The sequence below is a fragment of the Camelus bactrianus genome, chromosome 4 (genome assembly GCF_048773025.1).
Source record: "Camelus bactrianus isolate YW-2024 breed Bactrian camel chromosome 4, ASM4877302v1, whole genome shotgun sequence".
In the NCBI taxonomy this organism is placed as follows: Eukaryota; Metazoa; Chordata; class Mammalia; order Artiodactyla; family Camelidae; genus Camelus; species Camelus bactrianus.
The window spans coordinates 57,481,343-57,497,400 of record NC_133542.1 but is presented as its reverse complement, the minus strand read 5'-3'; the positions used below and the strand labels follow the sequence as shown (position 1 = coordinate 57,497,400).

At 37.6% G+C, this 16,058-nt stretch overlaps 1 protein-coding gene across 3 annotated transcripts in view; it reads right to left on the bottom strand.

Annotated features, from left to right (window-relative positions):
• MUSK (muscle associated receptor tyrosine kinase) overlaps nt 1-16,058 on the bottom strand; it is a 95,777-nt gene that overhangs the window by 56,601 nt on the left and 23,118 nt on the right. The window contains exon 6 of one of the 3 annotated variants that reach the window (XM_045506746.2): nt 6,763-6,792. The exons of the other annotated variants lie outside the window; for them this stretch is intronic. Within the exon in view, the coding sequence (XP_045362702.2) occupies nt 6,763-6,792 (30 nt within the window). The remainder of the gene's footprint in view (nt 1-6,762; nt 6,793-16,058) is intronic. 3 annotated transcript variants of the gene reach the window in all.

Below are 16,058 nucleotides of genomic sequence, written 5' to 3'. Positions count from 1 at the left end.
ACAACTGTGTTTAAAATACATATGTAATCTAAATCAAACCAAAATCAGTCCTTTTACAATGACCACCTGCAAGACCTAGTTCCTATTTATATCCACTGGACAAAAATGAAAAAAAAAATGCATCAAATATTTTTATTTTTCCAAGTTTGCTTGCCCCAGTTCACCATCCTGACTACTTACTTTTTGAACCTCTTATTTTTCCCTCTTATCTTAATTTATCTTCTTATCTTGTGGTATCTGGAACTAAAACTAATACATACATAGTCTCATAAATTCAAAGAATTGCAAGACTCTCTCTAAAGAGTTTTATTTGCATTCATATAATATTACAGTTAGGTTATTGATTCTATTGAAAGTCATGAATATCCAATACTCATTTTTATATTTGCTCTTATTAGGGTCTCTCTCCCCAGTTTTGAATGTGAATGTGTGTGTGAGTAAATATGATTTGATTCTAAAGTAACTTGAGTTCCTCATACTCAATTCTCTGTATTAGTTGATAGGAGAAGATATTTGGAGGGGAAATGTATTGTTATATAGGAAGAAAGAAAGCCGTCAAGGTTCTCTGGTAGAAATAAAAGGAATACATTAAGTAAAATAGTAGTCACATAGATCTTGTGAAAAGAAAGAAATGAAACCAGAAGAGAAAACAGGCAGACCGGGGTGATGGTTTCTATTCTTTTGACTGCAGGAGTCAGGAAAGCCAAGAAGGTGGTAGGAATTCAGCTACCTACAGTTGAAGTCTCAGTGAAGGCTGAAATAGCATGTTCTTTGCTCTTTGTAGGATGGCATCATTTATAATTTTCTTCATAGTATCTTAAGGATATCTCTGACTGTCTGGTACTCTAAGAATATACCATTCAAGGGCTTTTTTAAGGACATACTCAGAAATTGGGAAATCAAAATCGTATTACTAGAATTGTTGCCTTGCAATTGTATACAACACCCTTACAACAAACCAGACAAGCAGATCTGGGTTTGAGTCCTCACAATCCTGCTTACTAGCTGTTTGATCTGTACTATTGCTCGACTTCTCTGAACTTCAGTTTCTTCATGCAGAAAATGTAGGTGTCAACGCCCAACTTGTAGAATTATGGACAAGATAAAGTAACATGATCTGAACAAAGTAGTTAATGTAGCAACTAACACACAGCCAGAAAGTATTGGAGGCTAATTTTGAAGATGTCTTCTAGCTCCTTCCTTCCTTCCTTCCTTCCTTCCTTCCTTCCTTCCTTCTTTCCTTCCTTCCTTCCTTCCTTCTTTCCTTCCTTCCTTCCTATTTCCTTTCTTTCTTTTTTTCAGAGCTATTTCCATCTCTATGGTATCTTCCTGACTGATGAAAGTTACTCCTCCCACTGACTTCAAAAGCAGGTTATTTTATTTTTAAATTTTAATCTGCCTGAGCTGTCTGCATCCCAGATATTAATCATGTTGAATGCCCTTTTTTGTAGATGTTAAATCATGTGTTTAAATCCAATCCTCAATTACCTGAGAAGAATCACTCTAGAAGAGGAAATCCATTCTTCAGGTCCATTATTAAAACATAGATGCTAATCAATATTAGATCATTTGAATCCATTCTTAAATAGGCTACATTTGTTTCATCTAGCATCATATTTTAAGAATTCTTGAGTCAGGGATTCCTGTTAGAGGACAACCACCACAAAGAACAAAAGGGTCATTTTAATTTTTAACTTAAAAAGAGAAAATGGCCCAGGGTGGTTGAAAAGTAATCACACTGAGGCTCTGTGGTGCTTCATTTCTGAACAGATTCTCCTTTTGTTTTCCAATCGCGAAAAGAAAACCTGACAATGGGGATAATAAACCTAAGTGAATACCTGGTTTTCCTTCCCTGACTTCTTGGTGGCTAAAGCAAAGACACCCGATCCTGGCACAACGCCACTGTTTACATTTCTGTCCCCTTTGAAGCAGAGCGATGCATACAGAGGTTTATCCCCCGTGGCTCCATCTCTGAAGGAATCAGAGCGCAAGTTCCTTTAAAAAACATACACGGCACCCTCACAAACAGGGACTGTGCCTCTGTGACATTACGATTCTCTAAAGTGGCTTGAGTTGGGAACATTTCTGTGGCCTTTGAGATAATAACATTTTCCTAGCTTGTAAATATGGATGGTGAATAATGACTGTGAGTCAGACGTGTTTACCAGGGAGATCAGACAAGAGCCACATGAAGTTAATTTGTTTTGATTTCAGTCCTAGATGGAGCTAGAGCAACTATTAAGAATATTTTTGTCGAAGTGATTTTGAAAATATACCACAAGTTTAATTGTAAGCCAAGAAAAAAAAAATTGGATTTCGGTTCTGATTTACTTTTATCATTCTTTAAAAAAGAAAAACCGAAAAATGTATTTTTTGGTTTAGCATCTGCTTAATGATTAGGACAGGAGCCTTTCTTGGTTCGCCCTTCAAAAGGTTTTTATTTGGGAATAATTTGCAATTTACAGAAGAGTCAAGAAGGAAGTTTAAGGAAGTTTCCAGGCACCCTTCACGTGACTTCCTCTACTGTTGACATCTTATATAACCACGGCACAGTTATCAAAATCTTAGTTTACTTTTAAATGACATTTTGGACCTAATCTCCTGAGCTCTGACAGCAGCCAAAGAAAGTTTAATAAGAAGCAGAATTTTCCACTTATTTATTTATTTAGCTAACCAGAAAGTTTAGCTGGGAAAAGGAACAGGAGCCCTACTTTAATTGTAAGCGACACCATAGTATCCTGGTTGTCTAAAGCGGCTTGGTTTAGGAACATTTTCTGTAGCCTTTGAGATGGGATTCTGGATGCTCACATAGGACCACAGATTGGCCTCCAAACTGTAGGTGCCCAAGCTGATGAGATGGTAGAATATCCCCATTTAAAAATGATGTTCAAGGAAAGACAGCATAGAGTGTAAACTCAGTGTTAGTTTGTGGGTCAAATTTGCAGCCCATTCTGGTTTTCAGAGCACCTCTAATAGCTACTGTCCCAAACGCTCCAGTCCATCTTTTACTCCTTGGTTAGGGTCAGTGTCAGCCTGTGGTTGCATAATAAATCTGCATTTTCCCCTCCCTCGCTAAGATAGGATCTGTTCCATGAGCTGCCCTACATCAATCAAATCCCTGTTGGACCTCGCCTCTGTGAAGCTTTCCCTGACCTCTACCTGTCCTGTCCTGCGTATGCATCCAGCCCAAATTTCTATCATTGCAAATATACTGAACTTTAATTATTGTAATTACTTGTCCGTCTTCCCCACTAAATTTGAAAACTTTTCAAGAAATGAACCATGTCTTATTTATCTCTGTATCCTTGGATTTACCTCACTCGTGGAATGTAGTAGGTACTCAACAAATGAATAAATTTGAAGCTTTCCTAACATTTGTCCTACTAATTAGGAATAAGCTAACTTTCTCCTTAAAATTTTGAGCATCCTCTAGAATAAAGATACTCTAGGTAGAAATCATTAAGTCCGTGTTTCTCAAAGTGTAGTTCATAGATCCCCTGTGTAAGGATCATTTGGGAGGTTGTTAAAAGGCCCTAATACAGACCCATTAGATCTGAATCTCTGGGGAATGCACCTTAGCACTATGCCTTTTAGTAAGATCTGCAGATGCTTCTAATGAGCACTGATGCTTGAGTACCACCATCTGAGGAGGAAGAGTTCCATTAATCCATCAACTTGGTTATTTCCATCTCTTTCCATAGAGATTTTTAAAGTGAGTGTAATCAATGATGTGACAATAAATTAAATGAAATAGCAACATATTAATATCAAGGAAAGGAGACTTCTTGTTGGTTTAGTGTGACAGATGCTATGACTAAGCTTCAAACTGGATTCTGAGATACACGCAAGCCGGGGCAAAAAAGGAAGTACAAGGAAGTAAAATACACAGTTCTGGCTCCAGGAAGGAGCCCCCTTCCTGGAGAGACCCCCCCATTTTTTTTCTCCCTAGGCACTAAAGTTTTAAAGCAATTTCTCACTTAAGATGTTTTTCAGAACAGTAAGTGATGGAATCATCAATATTTTTAACAAGATTTTTGGCAAGCAGATACTTCTGTAGTGAGTAAAATATGATGTAAGGTTGGGTGGGACACACGCTAAGGTTGCCTTGACCTTCACGCTGTTATGCTTTTTTTTTTTTTTTGGACAAGTTGATTCTGAACTGCCCCCTTTCCCGTTTGCCAGTAAAGGCACGCCTTCATAGAGCTCCTTAGGTAAGCATCCTTCCATCACTTGTCACAGTGGGGCCAAACCAAACTTATAATCTCCAACAAGTACCAAGAATGCAGGGACAAAGCATTGATGACTGAGGGTAGATTTATGTTCTTTGGAAGCAAGAGGAGCAGTTGGTAATGTTGACATTCTATTTGTGAAATTTGAGAAGCCTAACCAGCAATATTCTCTGGATAGAAGTCAATTAGCTTTATAACAATGTAAACAACAGGCAACAATACCGACAATGGATAGGATTTACCAAAGAGCTGCCATGTAGACACTGTGTATATGCTATCTCAGTCCATTTTAAGAACTCCACACTGTAAGTAATATTGCCCCGTTTCACAAAGAGGAAATAGACTTTCACAGGTTAAGTAAATTATCCAACCTCCCATAACTAGTAAGTGGCAGAGTCAGGATTAACACCCAGGTCTATCTGATGCTAAAGCAGATGAATGCTCCAGAGTACTGATCTACGTAACAGAAACAGAGAGAGAGAAAAGACTCAGGAATGGGGGGTTTGAGGTTTGTAGGTATTAAGTACTGTATATAAACTAGATAAAGAGCAAGTTTCTACTGTGTAGCACAGGGAACTATATTCAATATCTTGTAACAACCTATAATGAAAAAGAATATGAAAACAAATATATGTATGTATATGGATGACTGAAACATTATGCTGCACACCAGAAACTGTCACAACATTGTAAACTGACTATACTTCAGTTAAAAAAAAAAAAAAAGCTTCAAAATAAAAAAAAAGAATAGGGTAATTAATGAAAGATGTCCTGGTATAGGAGTTAAGACATCCAAGCATTTGGCTAACTTGGGCAAAATAGCCTTTTTTTTTTTTTTTGGTTTCTAGTTTCCTTTAACTGGAAATTCAGGTTAAAAACTGAGCTATAACTCCTAGGGCTCATTTCAGATTTAAAGTCTATGGTTACTCTTCTGATAGAACCAAAATTAATAAAACATCAATTCTACTTGAAATACACATTTCACTTTGCCAATAAACTTTATTGCTTCTACCTCGAAGGTAAAGATGACTCATGGAATAAAGAGCTGTGATGTCTTGACAGGGGCTTAGTCCTTGCCTCTCTTGCACAGAAGTTGCATTAGTCCTGGAACTAACATTGATAACTATTATTTGAGCGATTACTCTGTGCCAAGCACTCTTGTAAAAGCTTTACGTGTAGTAGTTAAGTGTATTCTTTTGCAACATATGAGAGAGAAGGTATTATTAACCTCATTTTCCAGGAAGGGAAACTGAGCCAGAAAGTAACCAAGTTGACCTACCAGACATGACACGAGCGCTAAGTGGTGGACGCAGGATTTGAACTCAGGCAGTTGACTCTAGACTCTGCCGCCTGTGTGAATAGCCAGTACACTTCGTTCCCTCCAAAAAACATGCCCTGTACAGTTTATCCTTTATGGAAATGAATATACTAATTAAAATGTGAAGTCATATATTTGCTTTCTGAAAGGAACAAGTGAATGTTATTTTTGAATTCCATATCGCCACGGAGTCCCAGTGGTATCTCGGCATGACTCAAAATAGCTACATTTTGAAATCAAGACCAGTGATGAGCTGGCTTTCTCTGTCTTGCACAGTGCCCGGAATATTGCTCGATGAATCTTTGTTGGATGAATCAATGCCTTAAAGAGAAAGAATTTTTCCTTTTTGTGTGTGTGTGAATGTATGTTTGAACTTGTGCATCTCATGTTATTACCTAAACAATGAAAATAAAAGCTTACTCCAAGTAGAGAAGGCATTTTTTTTCGGTCATAGTAACTTTTCGTTTCAAACAATATAATGTCAACGTTGTCTTCATCAATTCTATCCTCTTAAATAATTGAAGACAAATCTTTGGAGCACATTTTTTTAACTGAAGTATAGTCTATTTACAATGTTGTGTTAATTTCTGGTGTACAGCATAGTGATTCAGTCATACAAATATATATTCCTTTTCATATTCTTTTTCATTGTAGGCCGTTACAAGGTATTGAATAGAGTTCCCTGTGCTATACAGTAGGACCTTGTTGTTTAACTATTTTATATATAGTAGTTAAGAGCCCATTTTTTTCTTCAAAGCAATGAAAGAGGGCCTAACTCTTCTTGACCTTGAAGTATTGTATGTTCAGCGCTATAATCTTTATATAACTTTTTTGTCCCTAGAGAACTTTACTGACAACTCTTCAACTAAAGGACCACCTTACTGTTGTTTTTTTGAAAGCACTATGGAACTTTTTAGGTGAGAATGCAGCATAATATGCCCTAAAGTCAAAACCAGTGGGTCAAACTCTTCTTTAAGAGCATGCACCCTATTAATCATGCAGGTTTAATTTTCCCCTTGGTAGCCCCCAGGGATATCAAAGGTTTATGCCTCTTTCCTTTCTTTGGTTTTTAAATACACAATGTACTCATGACAGCAAATCAAACCTGTTAGTGGCATCAAGCAGGGAGAATTGATGCCGGGAACAGGACCACTGCAAATTTTATTAAAACTGCAATCACTGTGAGCACAGCACACATTGGGGGGGTTTAAATACCTCTCTCTGTGGCATTTGTCATATTAAGAGCTGCAGCATAAACAAAGGAAAAAGCAAATCAAATGTGCATAAACATGACATGATCACTTCCACTTTTCTAGATGCCGTAAGGAAATCTGATCTCTAGGAAAGAAGACAGCCAGAAGTCTAACATTTTTGAAAACAATCCTGATCTCTTATGGTTAGATCGTTTGATGTTTGCCTCTGGGATGTCATAGGTGTGTTTCTATTTGTTTTGGTCTTTGAGAATTCTACATATGTACAGCATAGGTCTGCAAAAAGTCTTCAACAACAACAAAAAGCCTCCAGTAGACCAGGTCAGCCTGAAGATACGGGGTGAAGCCTTTCAGATTGCAGAGAAAGGGACTGGCAGCAGTAAAGTGCCCTGTCCAGTGATGGAGATTCTTGCGCTGAAACCACTTAAATTTGCCAAATGGCTCACCAGCCCCTCCGCAAAATGCCTCTCCCAAGTTTGGGGACAGGGGTCTATTTTAGGGGCTTCTTCCAAATGGGGAGTTGTTTAAACCCAGGGAAGCCTACAGTAAGCTTGTACCTGGAAGGGCTCTGGTCTTTTCTTGGTCTGCTTCTGGGGCTCTTATCTGCAGCTTGGTACTGGTGCCAAGCCACGTCTTCCCACTGGGGATGCCAAGAACGCTTGGTTCCAGCGCCTTTTCTGACCCGTCTTTTCCTTAAGGGCTTAAAGCTCCAAGGGCAAACAAGGTAATAATCGAAAATGCAATCAGCAGGGAGCTCCGTGCATTCCAACATCCATCTCTTTTAACTTGGACTTCAAGTATTCTACATTCAACCAGTTTCTGTCCACAAAGCAGGATTCGTCTGAATGTGATACTCACAAAATATACAGGATCTGCCCTTCGCTCCAAATAAAGAAATCATTTCCTAATAATTAAGTCAAAGAATGTAAGGGAAGTAAAAGGGAAATATGTAAGCATATAAGGGAAATATAAGAAAATGAGATATTTGTAGTTTTTTATGGTTTTTTTTCCCCAGTGATTGAAAAACCCATCACAACAATTTCCAGCTATAAAACAAGAGTAATTATATCATCATACTAAAAGTATTTAATTTCTATGGTGTAGTGTTTATGAAACACATTTCTTTTAAAGGGAGAATATCGCTCTGGTCAAAAAAGGGAAAATAAAATACAAATCTGGTACTTCGAGGTCATTCAGAGCCTCCCTGATGGCAGCCTCCTTTTGGAAACTCCAGCTCTGCCACTAAAGTCATCACACTCCCCGGTGGGATCACCCTGCCACTGAGTATCTGTCTTCTCTGCCTTTAGAGTACTCAGGAGAAGACTGTTTCAGTTAAAGATACATAAGAGAAACAATATGGATCTTTGGATGCACATTGTGCCTAATGTAGAATGTAAAGGGGTTTGGAGAGAGACAAGGCTGTCTCTTGGCTTAGGAGACAATTCCTTCTATAGGGCACTGAAAATCACTTTGTCTCTGTTTTCGACCAAACAAAACGAATCCAGCAAATATCATTGTTCAGTGGGGAAGGGGTGGGGAGGCTACATGGAATTATGCTACTGAAAATGATGTTTTCATCTCTGCAAGGAGATAATTAGAGGAAGTGATCTCAAACAGAAGGGAATATTTCTAGTTAAATATAAGGAAATCTTTATGAGCCAGTATGATTGATTTATCTTTGTGTGATCATTGTAAATGCATGCTCATATTTGGAGACAGCTAAGAAATGATCTTAGCTAAAGGGCAGAAGCCACACATGGGGTCTGATCTACCTTTAAGACTGGTAAGACAAATCTCAATTTCAGAGACATTAAAATGCATAATAATGAACCGACAAATTAGCCAACAGTTATTGTAAGAAACCGATGACCCTGAGATTCACTCCAAATATGCTGAGATATTTTAAAATGGGCATTTAGAATCTATGAAATATGACAGGCAGACTTCTCTGGCCCTCATCACGTTCTGCCATGAAACCTATCCTAAAGCCCATTGTTCCAGAGGAACCTGAGCCAGGGGTTAACCTTTCCAAAGAAGCCCCTTCACAGTTGTCAGATTGCCAGCTGTTTTCTGCGTTCTAGGTAACTATGGAATTTGGGAAACCGCGGAGTTGCCTGCCAACGTCAAATCAGTTGTCCCTCTGTGGTTCTCACCCAGTGGAGCTTCACTTTTCTATGGGAACTTACCTTCGTTTCACTTCATGAGTCAGTAACACCCAACCAACTTTAGAAAATGTTCATTGAGAAATCAGAACCCAAGTGGAATTTTGGTTTTGATCATCTGAGACACTATAGAATCATAAATTTCAGGTTGCTGCCCATAAGTAAGAAAGAACAGTCCTGTGGGAGGAGAACTCACCAGCAGTGGCCGCTTTCTGAACCCCTTCACTTCCCACTCCATCTAGGTGGCAACCCTTCTTCCTCAACTCACTATCTTTGTGGGCTAATGCCTTCCCTCAGGAAATGGTCCCGTGTTCTGTTTAGATGACCCCCACCCTGAATATTCTTCAGCCAATAGCCCAGGGCTGTGAATAACTAACCAGCATAAGAATCGATTGCCTTTGACAAAACTTTTCCCATCCTTGAGTTTGCTCTAAAGCAGAATGGAGCCACAGAACTACAAAAATTATATGTCAAACCAATGGACAATGGAAAGGTTGATGTCACTTATTAAAATAGTATGGTGTGTGGAAGAAATCACTTTTTCCAAAGCACAAGTACAAGCATTGATTCTTCCTAATTATAAAGGTCTCTTTATAAAAGTTCAAAAAATATAAAGCTATATAAAGTATATGATAGAAGGTAACCAACTCCCCTACCATGTAATTCTATGTGCAGAGATGATGACTGTTAACAATTTGGTATTTATACTCCAATGTATAAATATATAACATACTGTTCTTTAGCTTTTTTTACTTATGAACACAGTATTTCTAATGGGTTAATATTTCTAAAGAAATAGGATAGTGCCTTGAAGATGGTAAGCCTATATAAGTATCAATTAAAAATAATAAAACAGCAAATAATTATATAGTGCCTATGGTGTGCCAGTATTAATGCATGTAATCGTGGCAGTGATCTATGAGGTAGGAGCTGTTTTATCCCTGTTTTAGAGATGAGGAAACTGAGGCTCAGAGATAGGAAATGGGTCCAAGTCACATACATGATGGATAATTTTAGAAATTAATACATAATAGATCAATCTCATTCTTTTTAGTGGTCACATAGAATTTCATCACATGTCAGTCCCTATTGATGCCAATTGAAATTATTTTTAAATTTGTACTATTATAAACAACTTTATGATCATCTGGAGTATGTATTTCTATAAATAATTCCCTTAGATAAATTTTCAGAAGTTAAATTACTGAGACAAATCTATACACATTTTAAAGTTTGATTTTTATTAGGGAAAAAAACCTAAAAAACAAAAACATCTCCACTAGGCTATGCCAAATTATAAGAATAATTGGAAATGCTGATTTCTCCTCACCCTCTTCATTGCTGTTTTTCTAATTGTTGTTCTTTATAAGTAATCTGTCTTTTCTTTAATAATTTAAGATTATCTTTGCCTTTGTTCATTATGGATTTGGTTCATTATGATGAGTCTGGGTGTGAAACTCTTTATATATCTGCTCTTTATTTTTACTATTGGGACTTGGTGCGCTTCTCATACTTGAAGATTTAAATTTTCCATCAGTTTGGGCAAGTTCTAAGTCCTTATACTTTTGAGTATAACTTCTCTTATATTTCTCCATTCTCTCTTTCTATAATTTATATCCTTAATTATTTCTCAAACTCAGCTTCATCTTTCCCATTTCTCTTCACTGAATTCTAAATTCTGGAAGAACTGATTTCTGATGTGTGAGTCATCTATTTCTCTCTCATGTATCACTAGTCGTCCATTGACTTTTAATTTCAATCTTTATATTTTTCACTTGTTAAAATTATATTTAATTCTTTATCAGAACTGCCTTTCTTCTTCCTAACATATTTTTCTCTTTTTTCTTCCTCCTTTTGTGTCTTTCATTAGTTTAAACATATTTATTTTAGAGTATCTATTATATTGTGCTGTTTACTGAATTTCTTGGAGTTTAAATCCCTTTGCACATTGTGTGAGCTAATTCTCATGCAAGGTATGTTGTTTCCTGTGGGTGCTATAATTTTGCATTGTGAACTTATCCTCAGTGTGGCTTTATCTGTGAAAATCCTATGTAACCTGTGTAAGGTGTTTCTTTTTTGAGCTTTTTTGTTGTTATACTTTTGACCTGTAACAATTTTTTTTCTTTTCTAATTGAAGTATAGTTGATTTACAATATTGTGTTAGCTTCAGGTATACAGCAAGGTGATTTAGTGATATTTTATGTGATTATATTCCATTGTAGGTTATTACATGATATTGAATGTAATTCCCTGTGCTATTCAGTAAATCCTTGTTGCTTTTCTATTTATGTATTGTAGTTTGTATGTGTGTATCCCATACTCCTAATTTGTCCCTCCACCCTCCCTTTTCCCTTTGGTAACCATAAGTTTGTTTTCTGTGTCTGTGAGTCTGTTTAACTTTGTATGTAGATTCATTTGTATTACTTTTTAAATTCTGCATATAAGAGATAACACATAGTATTTGTCTTCCTCTGTCTGACTTATTTCACTAAGTATAATGTTCTCTAGGTCCATGCATGTTGCTGAAAATCACAATATTTCATTCTTTTTTAATAGCCAAGTAATATTCCATGTGTGTGTGTGTGTGTGTGTGTGTGTGTGTGTGTGTGTGTGTGTGTGTGTGTGTGACATCTTCTTAAGCCAATTGTCTATTGATGGGCACTTGGGTTGTTTCCATACTTGGCTACTGTAAATAGTGCTGCTATGAATGTTGGGGATGCGTGTATCTTTTTGAATTAGGGTTTTCATTTTTTTCCAGACTGGGATATCCAGTGGGATTGCTGGATCTATGGTAGCTCTATTTTTAGTTTTTAAAGAAACCCCCTTACTGGTCTCCATAGTGGCTGCACCAATTTGCATTCCCACCAATAGTGGGAATGTGCATTCTCCACATCCTCTCCAGCATTTATTATTTGTAGACTTGTTGATAATAGACATTCTGACTAGTGTGATACCTCATTACGGTTTTGATTTGCATTTCTCTGTTAATTAGCAATATTAAGAGTCTTTTTATATGCCTGTTGACTATCTCTATGTCTTCTTTAGAAGACCTGGGGCTAATTTTTATGTTAATTTCTCCAGCTGAGGGTTCCCAGATTGGCAGTATGAATTCAAAAATCAAATCTATTGGAGATATAGTCCTGAGTGTTGGATATTCATGCATAAGAAGACTTGATTTTTCTTCGTATGAAAAGACAGACAGGTCTCTGTGTTGTCTTTCTATGCCAACAGATAGAATTTTTCTGGCCCATCTTTTCACTTCTGTGGTTCTCAGCTTTATTTAAGGGTGTTGATGCTAACTTGCCCTTCACAGAGGCCCAGGACTTTGTCTTCTGTCCCTTTAAGAGACTTAAAACCAATCTTGTACATTATAGAAATAGGCACCTCTCTTTTCTTGCAGGACAGTGTACAACCAGCTCGTGATCTTATTGCTCTGCTTTTCCAATTTCTAGTCACTTTTGATTCCTGAATATTTGCATTTTATCCTTATGAGTTTGTTATACGACTAACCAAGCTTTCTGGTAGTAGGAAGATTTTCATATTATCTTGCCTGTCCTATGGCTGAAGGTCTAAGCATTTAACCCCAGGTTTGTGTGTTTAGTACATAAAGATTCCATGAGTCATGGTTTTTACCATTCTCTTACAATATTCTCAAATCCTTTGCCCTATTTTCCTTCGTCACAAAACTCCAATGCCTATACCTTGCCTTTGGATTTGGCTCTCAACTTTTTCTAGCTTACACTGCTGGAGACAGTATAAGAAACCCTGGGGAAACACCCGCAATTAAATAAATGAATGTTTCTCTGTCTTCCCAGTTCTGTTCTCCGCTAAAACCTGAATGTTGCCCAGCAACCCTGGTTGCCCAGTGAGTCATCTCCCCTATTCAGCTATTTTAAAACCTTTCCACTCTCCTCATCCCTCTGCCCCCCTTTACAGAAGTATTTTCAGAAGATAACCTTACTTCCTACTTCCTAGAGGAAACAGAGACCATCTGAACGGAGCTTTCGCAAATGCCAGCCAGCAAACTTGTGAACTCACTTATCCTAGAATACACCCCTTTTCTCCTTCCTTCCTATTACAAGGAAGGAAGTTTCCTCTTCCTGAATAAGTACAGTAATCATATAATTTACCACCGAAGCCTGGATATTTTTGAAAGTAAAAGAAGGAATCTGTTAATAATGATTCCAGGACAACAGGTGTAAACCAGAATTGTCCTGGGCGATCTGAGACACGTGGTCACCCCGTGTATAAAGCTGATGGCTGAGTACCTCTCTTTCGCCTTCTCAAGCATCACAGTCCCTTGAATATTCTCCCCTCCCCTGTACGTTCAAATTTTCCTTCTGTCTGGCTTCCTTCTCATTAATATTTTTAATGTTGTAAACATTTTTTAAACATTGAATCTTTTAAAAAGAGAAGTCTTGCAAAACAACACTACCTATGGGCCTCCAACTACTGCTCACTTTTTGGACTCATCTTTTTTCTCTGCCGAATTTATGGAAAAAATTGTCTCCACCCATGTCTCTCTTTTTCCCTGCTCCCATTCTCCATCATTCACAGAATTCTGGCTTCTTTCCCCATCCCCGTTCTGACACTACGCTTGACAGAGTGACACATAATTCTCTTGTTCTTTAATGGAACAGACAGTACTCAGTGCTACTCCATTTCTTACATGCCTCTATCTGTGCAGCCTTGAGTGAGTTACTGATCCTTTCTGTTCCTCAGCTTTCTAAAATTGCGCAGTGAAACGACCTTCCTCACTGGCTGTTAGTGAAAATTAAATAAAATAATCCATGTGAAGCATCTAGCGTTTTAAAATGTTAGCCATCTCATCGCTCATCCTTTTAGAAAGACCTCCCTGTTTGGCCATGCTTGAGTTAGATGATTTCCATCAGCGATTTTGCACATCACTGTTTGAACTTTTTGAGACACGATGGAAGGGGAGAATATCTTTACATGCTTAATCTCATCAGAAGCTCACGATGGCAGACAAAGCCCACCTTTCCCTGACATACCTATTGGCTGTAAGTGTAGCCCAGCATCAGGCAGCACTTACAGGGCTCTCATTCTGATTTGCTCCAATGAATCTGCAGACTTAACTACACAATACATAACAAACGCTCGTCTGCCGCACCTGACCGTAGCCCAGCTTCCTCTTCAGCCCTCACCACTGCCAAGACAGCAGGCATTTGCTGGGAAGGCACACTGGGATCTTTCCAGTGACTTCTTAGTTGCTTTTTTCTTTCACCTGCTCTGAGTCATTGGTTGAACTGGCCCTTCCTTTAAATAGGTCATGTCTGCATTCTCTCTTGTGGAAATGCCTCAACTATTTTCTTTAAGTGGAAGCCAACCTTTCAGAGCTTCAAGAGCCAAAACAGATTTGCTGCAATATTTATGTTCTAATAAAAATTATTATAGTAAATGCTGATTGTGTACCAGCCACCGTGCTAAGCAGATCACATATTTTCACGTCTATTGACTACTTTAGTCGGGACTAAAATAGAGTGGAAATAGACATGGTTGCCACAATGAGCATCTTACCTACTGCTAGAGTAACTTTAAGCTTTGATATTATGAGCTCTCAGTACCAGCATGTTTAATAAAATCTCTAGCATCTATTAATTGATAAAACAATGAACATGACTGTTTAAATGTTAGGAAGAGAGGAGACAGTATTCAGTTTTCCTGATCGGCATGATACAATATTAAATGGCAAGGCAAGACCCCAGTTAATTGATCTGTGTTCATTTTCTCTAGGCCAAACTAAAGCACATTGTTTCAAAATCTGTGAAGACAGTAATCTAAACAATCAGTGTTATATGTTATAATCCAAAGGGCTCATATTTCATATCTTGAAGAGGAAAATCTTTGTGACATTGTACACAAATGGATAACATTAGTTCTGCATCACTCCACACATAATTCAAGGAAACACTGAATCCAGGACGATATTCAGTAGGCCTGAAATTGTGCCTGTGTGGGTGTTTGTGTGCTTGTTTATTTTTCTGTGATAAGTTACATCAGCTGGATGTTGCAGACTGAGCTTTAAATAGCATTGATAATTTAAAAGATATTAAATTAAGCAGCGGTGCTAAAAATATGTCTTTTTTGTACCTGACAACCACCCTTCCCAACATCCTCATTCCTTTTCATGAACGTTAATGGAAATGAGATCACTCAAGCTGTGAGAAGAAGGTCTAGTTAGAAAATGAAAGTAATCTTAGCAGAAATCTGTGTGATTGAGAAGGAAGAAATGTGGGAAAGAGCAGATTCTTAGCCTGAGAGAAGGAATGAAATCAAAATTAGCAATGGGGAAGCTCTGAAGCCTTCCCTGATTGAATTTGTGCCAAAGTGTGACAGTCCAACCACTTTATCAGATAACAGAAAAGCAGTAAAAGTAAGTGATGATTGTTATAGTCAACATTTATTGAGTGTTTACAAAGGGCCACTCTGCTAAATACTGTCAATGGCTTATCTCTTTGAAACTTACAACAAACCCCACTTTACAGATAAGAAAACTGAGAGTCAGAGGTTAATTCTAAGTCTTGTAACAGGAAGAGCTGGGAAGGGTTTTGCACTCCGTTTACTCACCTAGTACAGGCGTGCTGCTAGTTTCTGTTTTTAAGAAAATGTGATGTAATTTTAAGTCAAGGAGCATCTGACGACCCAATGATAGAATCCCTAGCTCTATCTGGATTCTGATTTCTCAGTGAAGATCTTTCACAACCAGTCGTTGAGTTAACTGACTTTAAAGGAACATTTTTAAAAATGAAAAGTATTTTGACAATGTAACTCATAGAAGTAGGACCATTGGGGGTTATACATTTTGAGTCAGTGTTTTCTTTTTCTCAACCCTTTGTGACAGAATACAATCTGGAAAAAAAAAGGTACACGTTTTTCCTTTGGATACTTTTTAAATACCTACAGGTCTTTATGCTGAAAAAGATAAGACGAGTATCTTCAAATTGATAAACAAGAGAGAAATGCCCAAGCCAGGGAGATGTTCTAATATGGTATCCTACTTTTTCAGTATTATAATGAATTTAATCTGTTTCTGTCAAAATTGGGCAATAGGTGGAAAATGACCTTTATACTAGGGAACTTTTTTTTTCTTTTCAATTTTCCAAGTCTTGACCTGATG